The sequence below is a fragment of the Aquarana catesbeiana genome, linkage group LG02, assembly GCF_042186555.1.
Source record: "Aquarana catesbeiana isolate 2022-GZ linkage group LG02, ASM4218655v1, whole genome shotgun sequence".
NCBI classification, from domain to species: Eukaryota; Metazoa; Chordata; class Amphibia; order Anura; family Ranidae; genus Aquarana; species Aquarana catesbeiana.
The window spans coordinates 270,112,636-270,140,493 of NC_133325.1; the positions used below are offsets into that span (position 1 = coordinate 270,112,636).

General features: G+C 43.2%; 1 protein-coding gene across 9 annotated transcripts in view; it reads right to left on the minus strand.

Moving 5' to 3' along the window:
- The window catches only part of DOCK9 (dedicator of cytokinesis 9), a 433,207-nt gene that overhangs the window by 336,313 nt on the left and 69,036 nt on the right, over positions 1-27,858 (minus strand). For 4 of the 9 annotated variants that reach the window (XM_073614417.1, XM_073614415.1, XM_073614412.1 and 1 more), the window contains exon 1: positions 26,693-27,319. The exons of 4 other annotated variants lie outside the window; for them this stretch is intronic. In XM_073614417.1, coding sequence (XP_073470518.1) covers positions 26,693-26,851 — 159 coding nt within the window. In that variant the 5' untranslated portion in view covers positions 26,852-27,319. Of the gene's footprint in view, positions 1-26,692; positions 27,321-27,858 lie in introns of those variants that run through there. One more of the 9 variants, XM_073614416.1, reaches the window with a different exon arrangement.

A 27,858-nucleotide genomic window follows, 5' to 3' on the forward strand; every position in this document is an offset into this window, starting at 1 on the left:
CCATCCGAGTTGAGATGTGTACGCGGCAATAGAGTAAGTAGCTTGGTTTTGATTATAGCTTTGAGATAAAGCTCCATTCACACTTGGCGTTTCCGTAACACACAACAAAGAGCACAGAAAATGTACATTTTGCCACGTGCTTTGGAAATCAGGCTGCAAATGCAAGCTTTGCTTGTGGTACCATTAACAATTAATGGCAAAACGCACTACAAATGCGCCAAATAGCGCGGTGGAAAAATGTGTCATGCCTCAGGTTTTGGTGCTTCTTTGGGGCATTTGTCAAGCATAGAGTAGCCTATTCAAGTGAACAGGCTGCCCTATGTGTAACAGAAGGAACACTCCAAAAATATGCAAAAAAAAAAACGCTAGCAGGAACGCGAATTCCCACTACACACAGGTGTGAACCTAGGCTAAGGGTTATTGGTTAAGGTTATATTTATATTGGGGGTCCATGCACACTGGACTTGGGGTTTAGCATTTTTTTTATGCCAGAACTTCTCAAAAACGCAATCCAGAAGGGTTTTTCACGAGGGTCCTCGCACGGGCAGGCAGATAAACACTGACAAGAAGAGAAAATTAACTACCTAGAGCACTCAACATAGCCCTGGTAGTTCATTGAGAATTACAAGCCGAGGGGGCGTGACCGGAAGCCGCTCTGGATGCCAGCCTGATCCGTCTGCTCTCTTCAAGCCCGTGATTACACAGGGCAAAGGGGACATTAAGCCGCTTCCACATGGGCAGATCTCGGACCACCAGATCCACAGCAGCCAGGGAATCATCCTTACCCCCACCAGGAACCTCCACAGACCTCCGGTCCTTGTTCTCGCCGACGGACATGCCACAGACTGGAGCAGCCAAAATGGCGCCGGACACTCCCGTGGCCTACTCCCGGAGCTCCGCTCGGATCTCTCCTCCGCCCCATCCACCGCAGCGGAAGCCCGCGGATCTCGGACCGGCTCCGATGGACAGTAACACCAGATCCTCCACTCCAGGAGCGGTGAGTCCCCCCTCCAGATCCCCCTCTCATGAGGCAGCACCACAAAGCTCACAGGGCGCCATGATGGGCCCCCCTCCTCAGCAGTACACACAGTGCTCAGAAGCGTTCCCTCGCTTGCTGAGAACAGCATCGGATCCCTGCATGCATGGCACTGAGCCAGACTCCCCAACCTCATCAGTTTTCTCTATGGACTTTTCGGCCCTACCGGACCCCATGCACCCAGCTATCCAGACCCCACCAGAGCATGCAGTGAGACCAGCTCCCTTCAACCACGCAGGGCTTAATTCTCCACCGTCAAAGACTCAAAGATTAGCCTTCTCACAAGCACTTAGCCCATCCAAAGAACGGACAGCGCCAAAGGCCACTTACGCTCAAAAAGTGAGCCTACCTGACCCCCATACTCAGAGGAAGACCACAACAGGGGCTACCCCACTTGATCAGACCCTATCTTGGAGTGAACCCTGGGACTTTCCACAGGACACGGCGCATCAGACCCTAGGCCTCAATACCCCTGGCCCTCAGCCCCTACCTCCCCGCACACCTCCAGCACAATGGCCCACAGAGCCAGATTACCCTCAACCAGCACCTCCACAATGGCAAACATACTTACAGGCGATTCCCACTAAAGAGGACTTTAGACAACTGATAGAAGATGTAAAGTCCACGTGTCGCTCGGAAATACAAGTGCTCCAGTCAGGCCTTAAACACCTAGCCGATAGAGTGGAAATGGCTGAAGAGGAAATCCAAGAGACCAAGCTAGCAGTCCACAGAACACAACTGCAGGGAGCAGACCACCATACTATGTTAAGAGACATGCAACGGCACGTGGAAGATCTAGACAACAGAGGACGCAGAAACAACATACGAGTGAGAGGAATTCCAGAAGTCGAAGGCCCAGAAGACACACAACATACCTTACAGGATGTGTTCAACAACCTTTTGGGTGAGCCCGTCACTAAGTTCATAGAAATGGACAGAGCCCATCGAGCCTTGCGCCCCAAGAGTGCCACTTCACAACCGAGAGATATTATATGTAGGATTAACTCCTACCCCCTGAAAGAGGACATTATGCGGCAAGCCCGCCTAGCGCAAAATAACCTACAAAGACGTTCAGGTACAATTATATCCGGATCTCTCATGGATCACACTACAAAAACGTAGACTTCTTCAACCATTACTGCGCAGCCTACAAGAGGAAAATATCCCCTACCGCTGGGGGTTCCCCTTCAGCCTCACAGCTAAAAACCAGGGCAAATCTGCCATCCTACGATACCCGGAAGACCTGCAAGCCTTCTGCGACACAGTGGGAATATCCGTCCCCCGACTTCCAGAATGGGAGCTAGTCACCTCCCCGCCTACACCACCTGCAACCTGGCAGAAGGTGTCTTCATCCAACAGACCCCGAAACAAAGAGGCATCTCGCAAGAGTACCAAGCATAGAAATGGCTGACCTCGGCTGTACTGACAACGCACTCAAGACACTTGCGGAAGATCTATTCGATCACCAGACATCGCTGGTGACTCTGCCCTGGACATTATAGTATATTTAGTCCCCCCCTCCTTGCGCACCAGTTTTACATTTTAGTTTACTATATGGGCATGTCTCTGAGGAGACTAGAGAGAGTAAGAGTTATCACACCTATCCACCCCCTCCTGGTTGAATGATAGCAGTTATAGCCATTTTACAATTCATGTTCTATATAACCAAACTAGGGCTCCCCTGCATCCACCCGACCAGTCCTTCTGGACCCCTGTTGTGAGGATCCCGGGAATCCCGTACCGACCTAGGCCTTTTAGCCTCTCAAGGTCATGTGTTAACAGTTGTTCGACTTTATATATGTTTAATCTGTACTAACCAATGGTTTTTCTTTCCTTCTCTTCTCTCACTTCCCCTCCCACTTCTCTTCCCCCCCCCCCCCTGCCTATCCACCACCACGTAACCCACCGTGTAACCCGCGGAATCTGCCTGGCTCTCCTCTCGACGTATGCACACAGCTGCCTCACAACCTTCAGAAAATCCTCTCCACATCAGGTAAGGCGTCTTTCCCTCATAATTTGACACCATGGCTAAGATCCTATCTCTAAACGTTCACGGCCTAAACTCCAATAAAAAGAGACATCTGGCGCTAAGGGAGTTTAGACAATCTGGAGCAGACATTATTTTTGTCCAAGAAACACACTTTGACAAGGGGGGGTCATTTACATTCGCTTCTAAACACTTCCCCCAAATATACCACTCTTCAGGCCCACATAAACGAGCAGGTGTTGCCATCCTCATTAAAAATGGGTCTCCCTTTAAGTGCACGGCTCAATACAGCGATCCACACGGCCACTTTGTTATCCTTCAAGGACAATGGCAAAAACAGGCACTTACCCTCTGCACCCTCTATGCTCCCAACGTTAAACAATACAACTTCCTGTCTAAAGTATTTACTCGCCTCTTTAAATCTGAGCACGAGATCTTAGTGGTGGGAGGCGACTTTAATCTAACTCACTCAACAACTGTGGATCGTCAGGTGGTGAGCCCCAGGGCGATACCAGCTCGAGCCCTGCAGGACTCGAAGCTCTTTCGCAGGCTCTCCAGACGTTATGCTCTTTTCGATGCCTGGAGGGCTCTCCACCCAGGCGATTGGCAATACACATTTTATTCAGCTCCCCACCAAACACACTCGCGCATCGATTATTTCTTTGTAAATAACTCTACGCTTAGAATTACACGAGAGGCACGGATACTACCAATTTCATGGTCTGACCATGCACCTATTTTACTTAAGTTGGAACTAGGTTCCAACAACTGTAGACCCTACAACTGGAAATTAAACACGTTTCTCCTCCAACACCTCCCATCGACAACGGAATTAACAACTACTTTAAAATACTACTTTGCTGAAAATAATACCCCCGACGTGTCTCCCCCCACACTATGGGAAGCCCACAAGGCCGTAATCCGAGGCAGATGCATGGCACTATCTTCTGCCATGAAAAAGGATGTTCTGGCCACAAAACTTCAAACCGAAAAAGAGCTTAGAGCCTTAGAAAACCAACTGTAACGGTCCCCTACCCTAACCCTCCTTAAAAAAAAATCATACACTTGCGAACAACTCTGAGCGACCTAGCTATGGGGCGGGTAGAGAAAGCCATCCTTAGACTAAGACAAATGTACTATGACAAAGGCAATAAGGCACATTCCTTACTAGCGAAAAAACTACGAGATAACACTCACATGTCCACACCACACCAAATTAAGAGTAAACTAGGTTCCCTGTTAACTCACCCCAAAGACATTGCCAATACCTTTGCAGACTACTACCAGGACCTTTACTATAATCCTAATATTCCTAGTGACCCCACTCCCCCAGACCTTCTCCAGCGCATGCAACATTACCTTACACAGAGTGGAGTCCCACAGCTCCAAACCTCTGATCTGACAACCTTAAACATGCCGATCACCGAAGAGGAAATAGAAGAGACCATTAAGACCCTTCCGTCCCACAAAGCCCCAGGTCCGGACGGATTACCTTACGAGTATTATAAGGCCTTCCTTCCCATTCTCTTACCACATATGTGCAAACTTTTTAACGCCTTTTACCGAGACTCCCCCATCCCATCAGACATGCAACGATCATTTATCACTTTGATCCCCAAACCAGACAAAGACCCTACCCTATGTGCTAACTACAGACCCATCGCCCTACTCAACTCAGACCTTAAAATTTTTACTAAACTGTTATCAATCCGACTGAACATGATCCTCCCATCCCTTATACATAAAGACCAGGTGGGCTTTGTCCCCCTCAGACAGGCAGGGGATAATACCAGAAAAGTGATTGACCTGGTAGATGTGGCGAACAGGGAGAAATCGGCGTCTTTGCTACTTAGTCTAGATGCCGAAAAGGCCTTTGACCGACTTGGGTGGCCCTTCCTGTTCGCCACATTACAACATGCAGGGTTCCGGGGACCATTCCTAAGAGCCATTAAACACCTCTATTCCAATCCCTCCTCACAGGTGAGGACTCCTTTTGCCCTTTCCTCCACCTTCTCAATAACAAACGGCACCCGTCAGGGATGCCCATTGTCACCCCTACTATTCGCACTCTGTGTCGAACCCCTGGTGGCCTCTATTCGAGGCAACCAGGATATTCGAGGAATCTCAGTCAGGGGCCGGGAGTTTAAGATCTCACTATTCGCTGATGACGTGATTCTCACCCTAACCCAACCCCGAATCTCCCTTCCAAATCTACATGCAGAACTCGACAAATACGGAGCCCTATCGGGCTATAAAATTAATACTTCTAAGTCAGAGGCCCTTCCAATTAATATCTCGGAAACGGAAACAGCACATCTGAAGGCAAATTTCACCTACCACTGGAAAACCACATCATTGAAGTACTTAGGGGTACACATCACCACAAAATTCAATACTTTATACCAGGAAAACTTTCCTCCCCTTTTCCGTTCCATCAGAGCCCTGCTTACAACCTGGAAAAGACATCATATCTCCCTGTTAGGTCGGATCGCATCGATTAAGATGACAATCCTCCCGAAATTACTTTATCTCTTCCAAACATTACCCATCCCCGTCCCCCGTAATCATTTGAGTAAACTTCAATCTGACCTTTTTAAATTCACCTGGAATTATAAACGACATAGAATTCCCCAATCGGTAATGATGGCGGCGCGCTCAGATGGAGGCCTTGCCTTCCCCAACCTCATTAAATATTATCAAGCCACCCAACTACGAGCAATAACCTCATGGTTCACTCAAAAGTCCTATAATAGATGGACAGAAATTGAAAAAATATGGTTAGCCCCGACCCACCCAAATAGCTTACTATGGAACACGAGGGCAGAGGTCCCCCCTGAGCGCCTACTGTCCCAGCTTCGTCAATTATGGAACAAACTATCCCGCTTATATGAGTTGTCCTCAGAAAAATCAGTTCTAACGTCCTTTGTCTGCAACCCCAAAATTCCAGATAGTCTCACCCGCCAGATGTCTCATCCATGGTCGTCACGGAACCTTTTCCACTACGGACACCTAGTGGATCCTAGATCTCGCAGGCTATTGTCCTACTCTGATCTTCAGACTAAATATGACCTGCCACATCAAGCTTTCTACAGTTACCTGCAAATACGTCACTATGCCCTGTCCATATCGCCTGACCTACAATTCTCTCCTCCAACGTCTTTTGAAAACCTAATCCTGGGGGGCACGGCCCAGAAGGGCTTAATCTCTGATATGTACAAAATAATAAATGCCTACCCACTGGAAACTAAAGGTAAACATGCTTATATGATCAAATGGGAAAAAGCCCTCAATGAGGAATTCCCCATGGAGCTATGGCAGACGATATGGACCCAGGCGGCCAAAAGTTCCCTCTGTACCCTAATACAAGGAAAACACCTATAAAATCCTCCTCTACTGGTACATGACTCCAGATACCCTCCACGTCATATACCCTTCTAGCTCCGATCGCTGTTGGCGATGTCAAAAAGAAAAAGGGACCCTCCTCCACCTCTATTGGAGCTGTCCACTGATTACTCCTTTCTGGACTGCAGTTCAACAGTTGTTGGCAGGTCTTCTGGAGGTACAGATCCCCATGACCCCCAAGTCATTCCTCTTGGGAGTCCTACAACTAAAGATCCCCACACCATACAAAAAATTAATGCACCACATTCTTACAGCGGCACGATGTCTTATTGCCCTACACTGGAAAAAAACCCTCCCCCCCACTTCTGAAGCTTTATACGCCAGAATTAAAGATGTGGAGTTGATGGAGAAGATGACGGCCAGAATACAGGACAGGCTGGAAGCACATAATAAAGTATGGGAGCTGTGGCATCTTCGAGAGGATCCACCATGAATAAGTACATAAGTTTCTTCTATAACAACCCTCCCCCCCTCCTCCTCTTCTTTCATTTCCTTTTCTTTCTCTATACCTCGAGTAATCTATAGACTCACACAGTTTTGAGCAATATAACGGGGAAAAATGAAGGGATATGTCATATACATGCTCTTTATTATGTGTTCCTTCTTTTTCTTTTGTCATGTTCTACATATTATGTATGCTTGTAATACAAATATTGCAATAAAATGTTAATTGCAAAGAGAATTACAAGCCGACAACCACAAAGGCTGTCAAAAGTACGTGTAGTTTTCCCATTTGTCCACCTGCCCGCTTTTTTTTTTTTTTTTTTTTTAAACAGTGACAGCAAGTGGGGGAGAAAATCCCTCGCTTGCTGTCACTGGAGACAGTGGCCCGAATAGTGGGAACATGTTACATGTTCCACCCTAAAAATGTTCCAAAAGGTGAACTTAACCTTGAAAAGCCCAGTGTGCATGGACCCTAAGGGTTAGGGGTATAGGATCAGGTTTAAGGATTATGGGTTGGTTATATTTAGAAGTGAGATGAAGGGTTAAGTTCATGGTAAGAAGTTTAGGGGATAAATTCCATTTCACTGATGTAAAGATTTCCTTTTACGTTTGTGTGCGATAACCTCGATTTTCTCGAGGAGATCTGACTGGCACCAAAGGCTCACACCCAGGCAATATTGCCAGAAATGAGCACATAGCGAAGGGTGTCTTATTTTTATCATATCTTCATAATGCACACGGATGAATGTACAATATTTTCAAGGCAACCTGTTATTTTCAATGAACGGTTTTCTTCAGTAGCCAACTTCTTGTCTCTCTAGTCTGTGCCTTCTTATAATCTTCCAGCCTTCACTTTAGGGTCAGTTCATACAGGAAGGGACAGCTGCTGGAGCGTTTTACCTCTGCGTCAGCTGTCCATTCCTGGCTGTGGTAGGGGCAGTGTGGTGCATAATTCAGCGCATCACACACACACAGCTTTTTTTGTTTTTTGTACAAAAACTTTATTTTAACTGTACAAAAGTACACTTCATTCACAGTGCTGCACTGCTATACGGTGTCTTGTAATTCTACAGTGCGCTGCAATAAAATACAGAAGATCTGCATTTTATAATAGCTCAGGGCTGTGTTGCAGTGTGAATGTGACATTACAAGAAACAATTGTTTTCTGTGCGTCCTTGCGGTGACAGTCATTTTACAATGCAGTAAAACATCTGCCACCACACTACGTATGAATTCAGCCTCAAACCCCTTTATGCCTGGGGGATAATGAAATCTTGGTGAGGAGGCCAAGTGCTACAGTTTTGGCAAAGGTCAAAGAACTAATAACCAGTATTGCCTACAGCTAATCTTGAAATAAAAAAAATTGTCGTGCCTTGCCCTGCACTGTGTCTGTATGGAGGCAGCAATCTTGGTAGAGCGACCAGACTTTACTTGTGTCAGACATGATCCCCTAATGACTGGTGATTTGGTGAACTGATGACTCCAAAGAACAATCCAGAAGCAGCAGGATAAGTGAAAAAAAAAAAAAAAAAAAAAAAACAGACCTAAAAAAAGCACGAGGCAAAGGCAGGTGCTCCAGCTTCCTCACCAGCAACCTACCTACAGTGCACTTAGAAAGATACTACAAATCTGAGGAGAACAAGTCATCAGATGTGGGAGTGGGCAGGATAAGCTTTAAGGGGGGAAAAACTGCTGTTCAAAAATAATATATGTAATGGCAGTCTTTCATCTGATATCTGCCTAATGACTGAAAAGACTGACTGCAGTAATGGCTGGTAGACAGACTAAGAAATCAAGGCTGCTGCTTTTGCTTGGATCATGTGCCAATCCAGTATTTATGAGCCAAGCCTGACTGGCAATTTGCCCTTGTCCACATTGAAGCGATTTTACAGGTCAATATGCATGACAAGTCGCAGCCTATTGTCGGCAATGGCACCGTTCCAATCGGTGTGACGCACCGATTTGCAAAAGTAGTTCCTGCACTACTTTTGCCGATCTTGGGTGCGACTTTAATAGACATCTGTGCATGAAGCCTCACAGATGTCTTTCAAGCCTCACCTTTGAAATTGTGCTATTTCACATAAAGTTGCACGATTTCAAAGCCATGTTCAGTGTGAACAAGGACCTTAGAATGATAGGCTGGCACCAGGGATGTCTGCAGCCCAATTCCCCTGCCCTAAAACAGTGCAGACTACTACAGTGATTGTCAGCTTCCCAAACAGTCCCTTAGGTATGAGATATGCATGTTTACATTGATCCAAGCTGAATCATTGCTAGTATGCAATGAAGAGATGATCCATTGAGTTCAGCTTTAATGATTACACAGCTGCATTCATTTGTATCACTTATATATGCCACAGTTTAGCTAGTAAGAAACCACCATGGTTTTTAAATAATTGTATTAGTGTTAAAAGTTTACAAGATTATTAGGATTAAGCCAGCCATAGATTATGCAGTTTTCTTTCCGAAAGAAAATCGCTCAATTCCCCCATTAACACAGTCAGTGTCAATGAAGGAACCCCTCCCACAGAGCCACTGTGTTCTCCTGAATGGGGGGGGGGGCACGGGAAGCTATCCTTGCCAGGAGAACACAGTGATTATTAGTAGTGGCTGGAAAAATCCAGCATGCTGGTTGTACCCAAGTCAATCAATGGATTGACTTGGACTTGGCTACAATCAGCCTGCCCATACATGGTTCGAATCTATGAACCTTCTCTGGCTAGCTTTAGAATTTTGAATATATTATAATAGGAAACCCCTTCACTACCTGCATGCTTTTTGTTATCCTCTGCAAAATAAATTAAGACATTCCTTTTCCTGCTAGGAGAGGGGGAGTTTAATTTTCCTCCAATTGACTGTAAAACAGCTGTAACAAAGAGCATTTATAGAGCTCACCAATTACTGGCTACTAAAAGTAGAAATATATGTTATAGTAACTTTGTTTTAACAAAAAAATAAAATGCTCACTGGAAAAAAGGTGATGATGCTAACTTAGTGACCAATAAGATGGCTGGGGGCAATGAAGTGACAAAAGAATGATAATTGATCCAGGAAGCTTAAAGTGATTGTAAACAATCACCTTGCAAAACAACCCATTCAGTTTAAAATAGAAATGAAAATACTGTATTGAGGGGGGGAGGGGGAAGAGAGCCGTCTGACCCGAGGGGGGGAGAGAGCCGTCTGACCCGAGGGGGGGAGAGCGCCGTCTGTACCGAGGGGGGAAGAGAGCCGTCTGTACCGAGGGGGGAAGAGAGCCGTCTGTACCGAGGGGGGGGGCGAGTCTGTACCGAGGGGGGGGGGCGAGTCTGTACCGAGGGGGGGGGGGGGCGAGTCTGTACCGAGGGGGGGGGGCGAGTCTGTACCGAGGGGGGGGGGGGCGAGTCTGTACCGAGGGGGGGGCGAGTCTGTACCGAGGGGGGGGGGGGCGAGTCTGTACCGAGGGGGGGGGGCGAGTCTGTACCGAGGGGGGGGGGGCGCGAGTCTGTACCGAGGGGGAGGGGGCGCGAGTCTGTACCGAGGGGGAGGGGGCGCGAGTCTGTACCGAGGGGGAGGGGGCGCGAGTCTGTACCGAGGGGGAGGGGGCGCGAGTCTGTACCGAGGGGGGGTCTAAACTAATAGAGAGGGGTTTGTACTTAGTGGGATATCTGTACTTGGTGGGGGGTCTATACTTGGTGGAGGGAGGGGTCTATACTGAGGGGCAACTTTAGTTGGTGGGGAGGTGGCGCCATGTTTTACCACACTGGGTGACACCAACCCTAGTGACACCACTGCTGCCCATGGTGTGTTCTACTGCTTACTGTGGTCAGTTTTTAATAGGAAAGCAGAGGGACTAGCAAGAACACCAGGGATTTTACATAAAGCAATACTAAGAACAGGATACTTTCTAATACAAGTACATGGTACAGCAGGCATATATCAGGAATATAAAGTTTTGGAGTAACAAACGCATTAGTGGTAGTGGTTAGTTAGCGGTAGTGGTTGAAAAGGTTTTTTTTAACCTTCATGCATTCCTCCCCCATACTTACCTGAGCCTTATTCCGATCCAGTGATGTGCACGAGAGCAGCAGCTCTCCAAGGTCTCTGCCTCCTAACTGGCAGAGACAGCAGCAGGAGCCATTGGCTCCTGCTACTGTTAACCAACAGACAGTTAGCCATTAAAAGAGAGCAGGGCCGAGACCTGCTCCATGTCTAAATGGACAGAGCAGCAGCTTGGGTGCCACCATAGCAAGCTGCTTGCTGTGGGGGCACTCGGAAGGAGGGAGGGGCAAGGAGAAGCAGCAGGGGATCAGAGAAGGGGAGGATCAAGGCTGCCCGTACAAAGCCACTGCACAAATCAGGTAAGTATGACATGTTCACATACTTTAATATCACTTCAATTCTTAAAGCTAGATATAACTAACTACGAAAACACAACTGACACATTCCCCCATCCACAAGTGAGGTGGATAGAGTAATCCTACCCGCTGTGGAATTGTTTTCTGACAGCAGGCAAACGTCGGCTGTCAGAATACACCGTAGCACTGCAGATGGCTGATGAAATGAATGTCTGACAACAGGCAATGTACCAACTGACTTGTGACTGCTGAACCGGCCAAATTTTGATTCCTGTGCACCCACCTTTAAACAGCATCCTGTCTGACAGAACAATTTGGAAAACGTGTGCAAAATACAAGATTACCTGTGCAGAATAAGGTTAAAGGGTGAATATACTGTAAGTAACATGAGGTAATTTAATTAGCTACTTTCAATCCACCACGCCCTGAGAAAAAAAAAAAAAAAAAAAAGAAGTTTTATTTTTTTTATTCTGCAACTGGAACATACCACTGTGTCCATTTATTGATTGGATCTTCTAAACGCACATACTGGATTGTTTCTAAGGGCCCATGAAACATCAACGTGCTGCAATAATATAGTTTTATTAGAGCGCTGTGGTGCCATTGATTGTAAAAATTCATTGGAGTGCCATTCACAGTGAATGCACCCCAATGCACCTGCATTCCAGTGCGCAATGTGCACGTGACAAACCTGCAGCAGTGATTTTTTTATCCTTTGTGGTGCATTAGGCTGCCCATTTAAATAGTGTGCCTTAAACCAACACTTATTAACACACAACACAACGCACATATGTTTAACACACTGCAACAGACTGCCCTTGTGTGAATGGGCCCTAAGAGAACAAATTCTCAACAAATATAAACTTACAGGAGAGTATACTAAAAAGCAGCATAATTAGTTTTGTCTGAATTTATTTTAAAGAAACTAACCCAATCAATAACAGTTTTTCAAAGAAAGCTCAAGTTAGAAACCTTCAATAAAAGTTATTAAATCCTTAAACATACCAATGTTGTTTTCACTGACATCCTGCCTACGATGACATGTGCCGCGTATGCTAAACTCAAGTGTAATAACTGTTACAACTACCAGTGTGCTTTTATTCTCTCATCTGATCTTTCAAGCCCTCAAATGGCAGATGTCATGACTGATCACGTGGGCAGAACCGTGGGAACTGCAAATCTAAATAGAGGCGAAGGTGGCACTGTCCTTGGAACAGCCAGAAAAATAGTGTTTGAATATGTTACACACCTATTGTATCTGTATTTGTACAAGGAGCTATTTGACCCAGTCTTATTGAGATCAATTCTCTAGAAATGACTATTGAAGATAATTATGTCACCTTTTGTTAACCACCCTCCAATGTTCCTAAGGCTTACAAAAACAGTGAGTAAGAATTGTCTGACCTCCTGCTTTTGCTACTTCTTGCACACTGTCGGTACAGGATCTTGTCAGAATGAGATATTTGTCAGTGAGCTTGACCCGGCATGACCAGACATCTCAAAGCAGGTGGTGCTGAGGAACAGACCCTTCCAAAGGGATGACAGGTGTGAAGCTCTTCTTACAACTGCAGAACCAGCCACAATATAATGTCTGGAGACTGGAATCAAAGTGTTCAAGTATTGTTCACAACCAATTATGCGGTATACACACGGTCGGAATTTCCGTCAAAAAAAGTGTGATGGGAGCTTTTGGTCGGATATTCCGACCGTGTGTATGCTCCATCCAACTTTTTCTTTCTGAATTTCAGCCAACAAAAGATTGAGAGCTGGTTCTCCATTTTTCCGACGGAAAAAGTTCTTGACGGAAATTCCGTTCGTCTGTATGCAATTCCGATGCGCAAAAAACCATGCATGCTCAGAAACAATTCGACGCATGCTCGGAAGCATTGAACTTCATTTTCTTGGCTCGTCGTAGTGTTGTACGTCACCGTGTTCTTGATGGTCAAAAGTTGAGAACTTTTGTGTGACCATGTGTATGCAAGGCATGCTTGAGCGGAATTCCGTCGGAAAAACCATCCAAGATTTTTCCAATGGAAATCCCACTCGTGTGTATGGGGCATAACAATTACCACTGGAAATAGGTTGTTATTTTATATGATATGCTGCAGAGATGTATTGCATGTAGGAGACTACCGTAGACATTCCAGTCTCAGAATAAAGCCAGCCATAGACTGTTTGAATCTCCGCCGGTTCAGCAGGGACTGGCTGAGATTTAAACCATGTATGGACAGGCTGAATGTACCCAAGACAATCCATCGATCAACCTGGGTACAACCAGCATGTCAGATTTTTAGGATGCCATTACTGCCAGCAGCTAAAGCAGCTAGCAATAATTACTTTGTTCTCCCTGCCAGGAAGGCTTCACTGCTGGGAGAACACAATAGATTCCCCCATCAACAATGTTGGCTAGCCTGAAGAAAATCATGGGATATCATACATTTACCTCACTTCCTGCATTAAGTTATACAAGAAAGCCATACGGGAATGTTAACTACTATACTGCAAAGCTCATGCAGTGGATTCAATGCTTTCGGAAAAAAAAAAAATGCTACCGAGATGAGAAATTTTGACTTTAATTTGACCATATGGCTGCATACTTGTTGCAAGTCTGTTACATATAAGTATTGAACCAAGACACAGCTAAGAGGCAGGTCTCCAAACTCACTTTGTCAGTGCTCTCTCACTCTCCGTTGCAGCTAGTAATACACACAATGCTTCCAAGAACAGAAAACATGCAGATCTTGTAGTAAATTCCTTGGCGCAAGCACTGTCATGTGACCAAGGGAATAAGGGCAGTCTTGCGTTAAGTGTCTGACACCATTGTACAACATAGGCATTTTAGCGCCAGCTGTGATGGGGGCAGGACCAGCGAGGAAGCACTGGCAAGGTCCATATCAGGGGTTTGGGGGGGACACAATCACTCCACTCTCAATGGACAAGGGATAAGCACTTGTAATGCAGTGCCTCCAGGAGCAGCAGTGTTCTCTCCCACAGCAGGAGAATAAATTAATGAGAGAGAGAGAAAAAGAGGACTGTGCATGCGCGGGTAGGGAATAAAGCCAAGTTTCTGAGGCCGTGCATCCAACACTTAGCCTACATCTGCAAGAGAGGGAAGGGCAATGGAATGAGCAGCTGAAAAAGTTAACTTTGTTTTCATGCAGTGCTCATTTTCGTACTGAGGACACTAATGCACAGGGATGTTTTCAGCAAAAGACAGTTAAGATGAAATAACCCAAAGATATTTACCCTTACAAGACAAAGACAGAGGGGAACTCTCCAACAGAAATAAAAATAATAAAAACAACACTTTCTTTGGTATAGTAGAGGAAGATTAGAACTAGAGGTCGACCGATATATCGGCCGATATTTGGCTTTTTTTACTTAATCGGCATCGGCCGATTGTGCTGATAAAAAAAGCCGATTATAACTTCAGCGGGACTTGCAAATGACTTCTGTAATAGAAGTCAATTGCAAGCTGTTTGAAGTTTGTTTTCTCTCCTCCTCTGGGCAGCCTGCCAAGTCTGATAAGAAGATACATTTGTATCTCTTCGGGTTCTTTTTATCAATAGACTGAACTCCGTGGAGAATTTCTCAGTTTAACCATTTAAAGACTAAATCTTTTCTGACACTTGTTGCTTACAAGTAAAAATCCTGTATTTTCTGCTAGAAAATCACTTAGAACCCCCAAACATTATATATATTTTTTTTAGCAGAGACCCTAGGGAATAAAATAGCGGTTGTTGCAATATTTTATGTCACACGGTATTTGCGCAGCGGTCTTTCAAACGCAATTTTTTTTAAAAAATACACTAATTAAAAAAAATAAAAAATAAACAGTAAAGTTAGCCCATTTTTTTTTTCGTCCAAAAGTTTTGATTACTTGTTTTTGTGTATTTAATATTTAAGATAGAGTTATTTTTTTTTAATCTAAATTCTACATACAAGTGAACTGATTGGAGGTTTGTTTTGTTTAATAAATGTTTAAATGTAAAAAAATTTTCTGTATCACTTATTACTTAAGGCTACTTTCACACTGGAGCGGGCATGCGTTGACGGTAAAACGCTGTTAGTTTTAGCAGGGCTTTACCGTCATTTTAGCGGCGCTATTCGGCTGCTAGCGGGGCGCTTATAACCCAGCTAGCGGCCGAGGAAGGGGTTAAATGCGCCCATGAAGCGCTGCTGCCAAAACGTTATGCAGGTGCTTCGGCAGCGGTGCGCATTCATTTTAATGGGCAGGAGTGGTGGAGCAGCAGTATACACCGCTCCAAAGATGCCGCTTGCAGGACTTTTTTTTTTTACATCCTGCCAGCGCATCGCCTCAGTGTGAAAGCACTCGGGATATCACACTGAGACTGCAGGGGAGCCGTTTTACTGGCACTTTACAGGCGCTATTTTTATCCCTAAAAAAATGCCCCAGTGTGAAAGGGGTCTAACTGTTAGATTTTATGAGATGAAGGGGGAAAAAAAAAGAAAAAAAAAAAAAAAAATCGGCCTAATATATCGGCCCAAAAAAATCGGCATCATATATCGGCCATCGGCCACCGCAATTTCTAAATATCGGCATCGGCATCGGCCAGAGAAAAACCCATATCGGTCGACCTCTAATTAGAACCCCTGTCATGAGAAATTTATTTTATTTCTGCATTCTGATACAGGTTTTCTTGTGGGACTACTGTCTGCAATACAGGAAATTGAGGTAAAATTCTCTAATAGAACTATGGATTGACGCAAACACCCCATTCAATTCAAAACTAGAAACATTTTTGGCTTGCCATACAGTTAAAATAAAGGTGTAGATGGCCCTTATGATGCTGTTAACGGAGGTAAGGTCAAAAGAGATTGAAGAATCACATTGTTCAGCAAATATTTCAGTAAGACTTCGGTTTACCGTGATTCATGATGAGTATGAAATAAGGAGGATGTTTGTATTAAGTATATTATTTACAGTCAGTTTCTCAGCTGCTTTTTTTTTTCCTTCTTAAGAAGAAAATTAGTGGTCATATGTTATGAGCCACTCAAAGAAAATATTTGATCAGCTGTTTTCTTCACTCCTCAAAAGGTTTCATATACAAATAGCTACACTTGTGCTTTTTAAGTGGCTCTGTCTTCTAAAAGGGAATTTTTATGTGTCAATGTCGTAAACAATTGGCTTTAAAGAATGCCAGTAAGGCTTCATGTACACTGCTGCTGGTAAAACGGACATTCAGGAGCCGTTGGGTATTTTTTCTAGGCCGTTGAGTTTAAAAGCATATTTTGGAAAGCAAAAAAATGCGTTCAGGACGGATGTTCAGAGGCTTTCGAACACCTGTAACAGCTTGTAAACGCATGTAAACCCTGTACCTTGCGTTTAGCTGCATTTCATTTACAGGAGTTTTTAATTTTTGACGGGGGGGGAGCTTCTAAAACGCAAACACGGCAAAACAGAAGTTTTAAAACGTTGGGTAACATCTGTCATGTTAAAGTCGCTCAGGAGAGACTGTAAAACGTCTCGTGTACATTAAGCCCAAGCGGACGTATCCCAAAGGTGGTTAATTTCTCTGGTTTGGCTTTAAGTTTTATTTGTAATATGCTGCCAGTTCTGTTTCAAGAAAATATGTATATGTTCAAAAGTAACATTTTTCTATAGTAAGCATGTTTTGGTTAGAATGTATTCTACTAAAACCTTCTAGGGGTTTGAGGTCTAAACGAGGATGCAATGATGTGACACAGCCTAAAAAAAAAAAATCCTTGTTTTAAAAAAAAATAAACTAACAAAAAGAAAAACTGCTTTCCTCCAACTTGTGTTTTTTTCTGCACATCCTTAAAAAAAAAAAAAAAAAAAGACTTTGTAGCAAATTTGCAGTAAGAATAGCAATTCTTCATTTGTAAGCGTCATGCACACAGGACATTTAGCCGACTCTCCGAGAAGCTTTTCGTCCTGACAACATTTCAGCACAAAAAAACTACTGACGCTTGGAAAAGTGTTCAACGCATTGAGAAGCGTTTACAGGCATCAAACGCTTGAGTAAAAATTAATTTAATTGGCCAGAATAATCATTTGTTCTGGCTATTGAAATTAATTATTGCTCAAGTGCTAAATGTGCCTAACATTAAAGGCCATTAACATGCATTTTGAAGAATCCAGTGTCTTTTTCACCAAAACTCTGCAGTTCCTGCAGGCACTGGCAGTGGGTTTTCCTACCTCTAAACTCCTCTAAAAGCCTATTAGTGTGTGGACACATAACACAGTGGTTCCCACCTTCCCTGGCACCAGGGACCGGCTGTGCCGAAGAGAGACCCACCACAAACTCCACTGTGGATGAGCTTTAACAGTCAGGAGACAATAGTGATATCCAAAACAAAACATACTTTTTCCTCCACCAAGCGTCTCTTCCTCTGATCTCTCTGTCAAAATCAAATGGCACAACTATCAGCCCATCCCCGCATGCCAAGGTCCTAGGTGTAGTTCTGGACTCTGAACTCTCCTTTAGGCCCCATGTCCAATCACTGTCCAAATCTTGCCACCGCAACATCTCCAAAATACGCCCCTTTCTAACCAATGACACAACAAAGCTCTTAATTCCCTCGCTGGTCATCTCTCGGCTCCAATCCTGCAACTCCCTTCTCATTGGCTTACCTCTACATAGTCTATCCCCCCCTTCAATCCATCATGAATGCTGCTGCCAGACTCCTCCACCTTACCAACCGCTCTGTGTCTGCTACCCCTCTCTGCCAATCCCTCCACTGGCTTCCACTCACCCAAAAATTAAATTCAATATACTAACAACAACTTACAACACCACCCACAATTTAGCCCCCAGCTACATCACTAGCCTAGTCTCAAAATACCAACCTAATTGTTCACTTCGTTCCTCCCAAGACGTCCTGCTCTCTAGCTCCCTCGTCACCTCCTCCCATGCTCACCTCCAGGACTTTTCCAAAGCCTCTCCAATCCTATGGAACTCCTTACCACAATCTGATTATCTCCTACTCTATTAGCTTTTAGACGATCCCTAAAAACCCTCCTATTCAGAGAAGCCTATCCAACCCACACGTACGACCCCTTTCACACTGAGGCATTGTTCAGGCGATAAAGGGCCTAAAAATAGCGCCAGAAAAATGCCTCCCCTGCCACCCCAATGTGAAAGCCCGAGTACTTTCACACTGGAGCGCTGCGCTGTCAGGATGTTTAAAAAAAAAAAAAAAAAAAAGTCCTGCAAGCAGCATCTTTGGGGCGGTGGAGGAGTGGTGTATACACCGCTCAACTGATCTCTCCCCCCAAGCACATCGTTAAATTTTAACTGAAACGTAAGTTGAGGGTGGAGGGAGCCTTTAAAATAGGCAGGATCAACAATACTTTACTAGTTTTGATCATTGATAAGGATAAGAATAAAACTTGCATCACAGCACAGAGGAATGGTTACAATGCATTTGTTCTGCACTAAAATGCTGTAACACAATCCATAAATCAGTGTTTATGAGGAAACTAAATCCCAACAATGGGACTATTGTACAGGCACATCCCATAGGGATATGAACTACAAGAGGCAGCTGTGTAAATCTCCCAAAGAAAATATTCTTCCCATTGTTAACAGCCTGTGGGCTAGAGCTGGTCTCAAAGCAGATGAAAACTCCCCAAATGTGAGAAACGTCAGCTTTATATGCATAATGCGAGCAAGCAAAAAGTCCAAACATTGTGTGATCTCTTTAACCTCACATATGCAGAAATGTTACTGTGCCTTAATAACAGAATGTGCAACTAAAGATTCCCCTATTCAAATCAATTAGAATTTTAGAATAACACCTTGTAAAATGAAGCAGAGAGGGGGCATTCAAAAAGGCAGATTGCAGCAATGGAGCAAAGAAAGGTAGCATCTAACCCTGCACATTGTGGCAGTGGAGCCATAGAGAGCATTCAACCCAGGAGATGACAGAAACTGAACAAACTAGGGGGCCTTCAAGCTGGTAGATTGAAGCAATAGAGCACAGGTGGGCGGCATTCAACCCAGCAGATCGCAGCAATGGAGGAAGGAGTCATTGAATCCGGCAGATTGCAAAAATGAAGCAAAAGAGGGTGCTTTTAATCCAGGATTGCAGCAATGGAGCAAAAGAGGGGCTTTCCACCTAGAAGATTGCAGCAACAATATACAAGTATACAAGCCAGCAGATTGCAACAGTGGAGCAAAGGAAGGGGCAGATTTCTGATTGTGGGCAAGTACCATTTCCAGGATTGTCAGTCGTTTATCCTCTTGCATAAAACAAAATCATGGGTGGTTCTGCTTTAGAGAAAGATCCAATAAAAAGATCACTTAAGGAGGGTGTGACAGAATGACACATAACAGAGCAAGTCACACATGAACACTGCGTGAACGAGCAATGCAATCTGATACATACAATGTCTAGAAAAGATTGTTCAGACGACTGAGCAGCTGAAAGCTTTAGCTTTCAGTATACGCACACTATGTGAAAATACACAATTTCCTCATACAAAACAGATAGACCCAAGCTTTTAGAACTGCAGCATTACCCAATAAACCTAAACAACTGCTCGACAAAGCATATGCACATTCCAAGGACTGCAGATGTGCATCTTACAAAAGATGTGACACACATGTAAAATCATTAAAGTAAAAAGGATAATATAGTTCAATTCATTGGATCATTGCCAAAGTTTCTCAGTGTGCCTGTTTAAATTATTTACATGGCTATATAAAATAATCTAAAACAGAGGCAAACGTATCTTCTGTGCTACTGTGTTGAGTGTTTTAGGTTACCAGTCATGAACCTTTCCCTTAACTTTGCTGAATCCCAGCACAGAGGTTCATTACAAAGGTAGGTATTGTTTTCAGATTATCATTGGTGTCTTAACATTAGAGCTTTTGGACACCACCCAATTTCTCAGTACAAATAGCTCTGTAACTTGTCAGAATTTCCTTTCCCTCCTGTGGCCAGAGAAATAAACGCTATCATAACAGAAACCAGCTTCTCTGCAAAACAACAGATTTAAAAAGACTGATACAGAGTGAAGAACATCACTCAAATAACTTTAAAGTGAACACATTTCAAGATTATGCACACCAAAGTAGTTGCACACTATGAACAAGCAGTAAAAGCAGTTTAAAACAAGCCTCCATTCACATCTGTAGCTATAAACATCATGGAGAGATTCATTTTCAAAACTTTACAACAGACACACAAACCTCACAGAATTAGATCTTGGAAGCCTTCCATCTTTCTAATGTGACCAACCAGCAGAATGCGAGAGGCTATGGTAGGCTTGTTTTAAAGTTCTTTTACTGCTGGTTATTAATATGTAAATTGTTTAGGTTGACTATATTTTTATTACCAAGTTTCAAGAAATACAAAAGATGAATGGAAAGAAATATGTAAATTGTTTAAGGTGCATAGTCTAAGCACAGGTCAACTTTAATGCCACAATATGTTTCAGTGGACGTTGGCTGCTGATTCAATCGCAGGCATTCAGCATATCTCTCCAGGCTCCAGCGGCAAGATCTACCTTCATTGCAGATACCTACCAGCACAAATGTTGATTTAGCTGCTGAAGTGCCATGTAAGCCAAAATGGTTAGATCAATAGCAATTCATTCTTAAACCTACTTCTTTCTGTGGCTGCATTGCAATACTGTGACTGGGCCCTAAAGCACACCAATTTACATGAAAGTATTACATTCTCATTGCTGTCTGTGCCCCCATTATCTTTGAAAGGGAAATTTAAAGAAAATGCCAAACATTTGGGTTGTCCCCAGAAAAGTAATAGAGGGGAAATCACCCGATGGGGACACTAGTTCTGGTGACCCCAAGGAATTCTATTATTTGCAGGGATTTCCTCTCACTTCCTGTTTGGCGATGGGACAGGAAGTGAAAGGAAATCTCTCCAATGGGACAGATGGCAAAATAAAATAAAAAATCTGACAGGGGTTATAATCCTCCATTGCTCTATTCAAAAAAAAAAAAAAAAAAAAAACCTCAAAAAAACCCAACTAAATTTGCCTATAGTTCTGCTTTAAGTGACCAGTTACACTTGTGTGTAATGGCAACATATCAGGTCTATGTGTGGTGCTTTGTAGCTCCATTCATTGTGAATGGAAGCCCAATACATTGCACAGCATGATACACCACACCACAATGTGCACTCTTTGCATTGTGGTGTAATGCAATGCTAAAAAAGTAAGGTGTTTTTTTTTATTAGTTGTGGTATATTGGCAGGCCATTCATAATAAATAGGCTGTCTTAATGCAACACGCATGCATCAATATACTACAAAAAAGTGTTTATACAGCCTTAAGTAAACCTTACAGGAACAAAAAAATACAAATAAAAAGTCTTTATAATCCATACTTCCCACTCCCTTGTAAAGTAAGTGATATACATTATCTGTGTTATGTTTAACTACAAAAAGGGTCTTCGTCAAAATGAAAATCATTACCTCTGTGTTCTCTCGGATTTTATGGAATGTGTCATTTTTATGTCTGGTTGGTACATAGACTTCCGCGTGCCTTAGGACACGTTTACCGAGATAAAAGAAAAAACAAAACACACCTTAGGGGAATGGAAGATATCCCCTGAATACAGCCTCAATAGAGAATGCAAAGACTGTACTGGCAACTCATTATTTTAACTTAAAACAGTTACAATGATGCAAGGTCCTATTTACAGTAAACCTTTGTACAACAAAAAAGTGGAAATAAAATCACATACATGGAAGTGTCGGTAAATACTGTAGAAACAACCATGAGGAGCAGCTCTTAAAGCCTACACAAACACAAGCAAAATATTTTGCAAGCGCCAATAGTCATAAAACCACCCCATGTGGCAATCCTAGAGTGGAGAACTTTGAGATTCAGAGTGGAAGGGTGCGTGTGCCATCACTACCAGGTGTCTGCATTTGGACAGCAAATGTTAAAAGGGACCAAGGTGTTCCTCAGAGATGTATTGAAGCACTTAAATTTGTAATGTGTCTTTATGGTGTCAGGATGTATGTGACACTTTGTGACTTTTACCTTAAGTACTAGCATGCCCTACCTATTTCTTCATCAGTTGTTCAGCAAGGTGAAGGAAAGCACAAGGAGGATAGACATGGGCGGTTATTTACTAAAGGCAAATCCACTTTGCACTACAAGTGCACTTGAAAGTGCAGTCGCTGTAGATCTGAGGGGGACACGCAAGGAAAATAAAAAACTGCATTTTTGATTGTACATGATTGGATGATAAAATCAGCAGAGCTTCCACATATTTCAGATCTTCCCCTCAGATTTACAGCAACTGCACTTCCAAGTGTACTTGTAGTGCAAAAGTGGATTTGCCTTTAGTAAATAAACCCCATGGAATAGAAGTCAATCTAATTTCTCATGTATACGATGTTGGCATATAAAGAAAAGCTGTTGTTTTAAATAAACAGCAGTCTACACTAGATATCCTCTCTAATAAGCTTGTGTGATTTACCAAATAAAGAAAAGCCTTTGCTTAATTACAGATTAAGAGCTAATATAGGAATAACAAAAGATAGGAGATGCAATTTAAAACCTGGCAATGGAAAAATGGATTATATTCTGGTTGTAAACGGCTACAGGATTTGGTGTACTCAGTCTGCTTGGAAAAGGAAAGTGTGAAGCACAAATTAGCCAACACCCATCATAGGCTGTAGTCAGCAGCTTCACTAACCCAAGCAGTACACCATCCTACGTGCTATGTATGTATGTATGTAGCTATACGCAGCATGGAGCTCTGTGATCATATCAGGATGAAATATCAGTTTACATTTTTTACTGGAGAGCACACAGGCAAACTGAATTTTCTCTACCTTCCAAAATAAACTCCAATCATTTTCATCAAGGATTAACTAAACACAAACCAATAAGCTATACATCAGGGAATCCCCTCCAGTTTTCGGGTTTAATTGCTTTTTCTGTTTTCCCCCTCATTACTGCTTTCCAACATCACACAGCTATGTACAATATTTAGCCCTGGGAATCAGTTCTGAATGGGGACACCCTACTAGACCTACTAAAAGCATCAAACATAACTAAATGATTCAGTAACCAAAAGACCCCCCAAGCAAAACAAAACGTGGCCTTCTTTCACAGCATAAATAATACAAATGTTAATTATCTGTTAATTAGTTCAGCTTATGTTATAATGTCCGATTAGGAGAAACATGGGCAAATAATGTGAAAATCTAGCAATGGAACGAAAACAGGCTAAAAAGCTGTGAAGAAAATGTCATAAAAGGAATCAATATAAATGCAATAGCAGAAATAATTTATTATGACTTTAAAGTTCAGTTAAGGTGACTGTCACTAAAATCAAAAAGGGTCCAAAAAGCTATCCCTGCAAAAGATGATAGAAAATACCTTCCTCTCCTGCTGTTTTCACCACTGAACTTCAGAGAAAGCTTCAGCCAAATATTGTACATTTCACTGCAGAAGAGCATTCTGTGGTGCGGGCAGCAGAAGTGAATCTACCATTAACTTTTGGAAGGTCAGCTTTTGGGGCTTTTTAGCTGAAGAGTCGCCATGTGGGTACAACCAACCTTGGGTACAATCAGCATGTCAGATTTTTGGAAGCAAATATAGCTGCTAGCAATAATCATGGTGTTCTGGCAGGGACAGCCCCCCCCCCCAACCCCTCTTCCCTGCTGGATCCGCGGAAGGGATCCTCCATCAACACTGACTGTGTTCATGGAAAAATGGGGTAGGGATGCACCGATATTGAGCATTTTCACGAGTGCTCATGAAAATGCTCCCAACACATTTGCGTCAAAACAAAATGAATGGGCACAAATTGAAACGAATTAAAAAAAAAAAAAAAAAATCACATGCAATTTGAACAGGCATGCGGTACAGTTCCTGTCCAAATCGCATACGATTTCCCCCACTGCTCCTGTGTGTGTATAAAAAGGGAAGTGCCATCTAGTGGGCAGTTTATTAAAAATGTTAGAACTCACACTAATACATATATGGACAAATGCAAAATCTGCATAGGTGTCCTGGTCCCGCTAATAATAGAAAATCACGGGTGCTGGAGGATATGTATAGGCACTCCACCCCCAAGCTGACATCACTTCCGTCCTATACCCACGGGGTCCCGGAACATCTCCCCCAGTAGCAGCGATTTTCTATCATCGGTGGAACAGGGACACCTATGCAGATTTTGCAATTAACCACATATGTATTAATGTGAGTTCTAACATTTTTAATAAACTGCCCACTAGATGCTCCTTTTCCCTTTCTATACACACACACACACACACACACACACAGGAGATGTGGGAGAAATCACATGCGATTCAGACAGGAATCATTCTTGTTTAAATTGCACGCGATTCTTAGTCCATTTTGTATTGACGCAAACTGCACCGCAAAGTATCGGTACTCGTATCGGCGAGTACTTGACCAAAAGTATCGGTACTCGCCCCTGTAAGAAAAACGATATCAGTGCAACCCTAGTATCAAGTGTTTTTCAGGGTTGCATAAAGGTTGATTTACTAAAACTGGAGAGTGAAAAATTTGGTGCAGCTTTCCATAAAATCCAATCAGCTTCCAGGTTTTTTGTCAAAGCTTAAAGCAGGGTTCCACCCAAATTTTGAACATTATCTCTATGCATTCTCTTCCTTGCCCAGATGCTGACATGCTGTGTAAAAAAATGTAAATCGCCGTAATTACCTTTTTTTTTCTAATCTTCTTAGCACTTCCTGGTTTTCCTCCCAAGGGAGTAGGCGTGTTTCTAGCCTCTCCCAGACCTCCCACAGTCCCCTGGGAGCTAGTCTCAGGCTTCCCAGCATGCATTGTTCAACAGCGTCATCACAACATCTCGGTGAATGCTGGGAGCACAGCATTCACCGCATCCAGGAAATACATGCTTGTGGGCTTCAAATGCCCACAATGAAGATGGAAACCGCCTTCAGTGAATTTTATAAGTTATTCTTTACAACGAAATCGGACACAGGCGGACTTATTACACAGAACATGTGAGTAGATAATCATGAGAAGAAAAGTTTGTGAATGAACTCCAAAAAAAAAAAAAAAAAAAACGATAGATAGGTGGACCCCAGCTTTAACTGAACAAGCTATTAGAAGCCGATTGGCTACCATGCACAGCTGCACCAGATTTTGCACCTTTCCCACAAACGTTCTGATTGGGTCCACCTGTCCGTTTTTCAAGCAGAACCAACTGGAACCTCCACTCTCCTCTATGGAGCGGCAGGTGTAAATGTACATGTGTTTGTTTACACCTACTTACATCCAATCTGCTTGAAAAACTGACCACATTAAGCAGAAGAACACACCATGGTCAGTTCTCTAGCTATGCTGGGAACTCGGCCTGCTCTCCTCCAATAATGAGACTTGTCCTGACACCCCCCCGCCACACAGCCTTTTACTGGCAAGATCAGTGCATGGCAGCTTCTCCTCCCCTAGCTCTTATGCATGCAGCTGAGAACAGAGGGAATGTGATTGCTTATAAAACAGGGGAAAAAGAAATGTATAATTTTTTTATTTATACATGTTTTGCCTTTTATTTCTGGGTTTTACAGGGTGATATGCAATTACTTTAACTGCATGATAAAAAGTCAGAAAGACTAAAACCAATCCGTCAGCTATGGGTGGATGCTGGTGGCTTGATTTTCCCATTGGCTTACCTTTCCTACAGAGCTCACCCTGCAAAACCTCTCCATGGGAACACCCGGTGTCTTCATTCTCACTGCTTTTACTCTAATGTAATATGTAGGAAAAAATTCCACATGGAGAGTGAGACATTTTCCTAATGGCTGCAGCATTTAGATAGCGGTACGCCTGGGGCAATTTTGCCTCTAGAGTCCTGGAGAGATCCAATAGTAGTTCAACCAGCTGACCAAACCCTGATCAATCAATTTTAGGTGAATGGACTCTTAGCATTCATCCTGTTAAGATTCACTTCCTTCCTTTTGGCTTACTGACATTCTGACACACCTAGCCATGCTCCCCATTTCTTCTCAGTGAACAGCAGAGCTCACCACCACCACAGCATTAATACAATCCTCATTCATATAAAATGTCCATGACAACAAAAATATAGTACAAGAGTACCACAGGACTCTAGTAGACATGTGACAGTTGGATCTAACACATATAGATCACCAACATTGCTAGACTGGCCCAAGTGAAATATGGTCATTTATAAATGCCAAGAGCTGAATACTGCTCACACAAGTTAGTTTACATAACATAATTTTTTTTTTTAAAAAAAGGAAATATGCAAAGATGTTGGCAGGACGTAACGGAGTCACAAATTTGTAACCACACAAATCATATAGCACAGTCTTTTCAATGCATATGTAAGTCTAAATGAGCTTATTCCACCATATGTGGTATTTCATCAATTGACGTGCAGAACACTACCATGCAGAGAAAAATGGGATTTAAAAAGAGAATAATGAATTATCAAATGTGATCATATGAAAAACTGATCTTAGCAAGGTAATGTGCACTATACTGCAATAAGGCACCAAACTTACCAATGATGAATGTGTGAAGCCAGAATCTTCTCTTGATAAGCTCTGTACGGTATACTCGATAGCATTATTTTCTCCTTGCTGTTTGCAGATATAAGCACAGTTCCTCTCTAGTACGGTGCAAATGCTTTTGAAAAGGATTACACTAGTAGTGCAACCCATTCCCAGCCTTTTCCAGTGTACATCTCTAGCATCCCTGGCCCCATTTGCAGCGTGCCTTCCCCTCACTTACTCTGACAGCCTTCATCTGCATCCCTTCTCACCAAATGCCTACTCTGCACACAGCGAGGATTTCTCACGCATTGACTAAGCACAGCACCAAGGAAGGATGGAGGAAGCAGAAAAAAAAAAAATCTCAGGCACCACAAAATTATAAAAATATTAGAATTAAAAGATTACAAAGCATCCAGATACATATGATCAATTCCCTCTGCTCTTCCTAAAACAGCCTTGAGCAATGCCCGAGATAAAAAGCAGAAAAAAAAAGGATGCAGTTTACTGCTGCTGCAAGGCACAGAGGATGGGGAAGCAGCTAACAGACATGCTTCTCTCCCAGAAAGCCTTGCGATCGAGCACACGCAAAGGCTTCTCCTGACCCAAATTTACCATTTGATGTTTAATACTTCATTATGGATTTTAAAAGGGGAGAGACAAACAGCTTTCTAGGGGAAGGGAAAAATGCAGTCATCACTGTCACTATGGCAACACAATATGCCTTAAAGGGTGACCATAGGAATGATGTGCCTGCTCTGGAAATGGTTTTCTGACAGCAAGTCACTTGGGAGCTTCAGACTGACAGAAGCAATCTTGCTTTAGTTCTGCTTCTTCCAACCCGTGAGAAGACAGGCCAGAACTTTCCATCTGCCCAAAAATCACTCCCGATTAAGTCAGTATTGTCATGCAAAGTGTAGTATGACTCAGTGACTGTGCAGTTCTGGTGAAAGCAAACTTACTCTGTATCAGGGCTACAGACAGTTGACTTTATTTCCATCAAATATGCAGTTATATAGAATATTGGATTGATGTAAGAAAAAAAAAAAAAAAGAAAATTACATGATGGTCTATTAATTTAAGGATCAGCTTCAGAGAGCTTGTAATGAGCCATATGTCAGAGTATGATTTGGGGCTTCTTGTCTTGTTCTGATCACATCTGGTCTTTCCATGCAGGG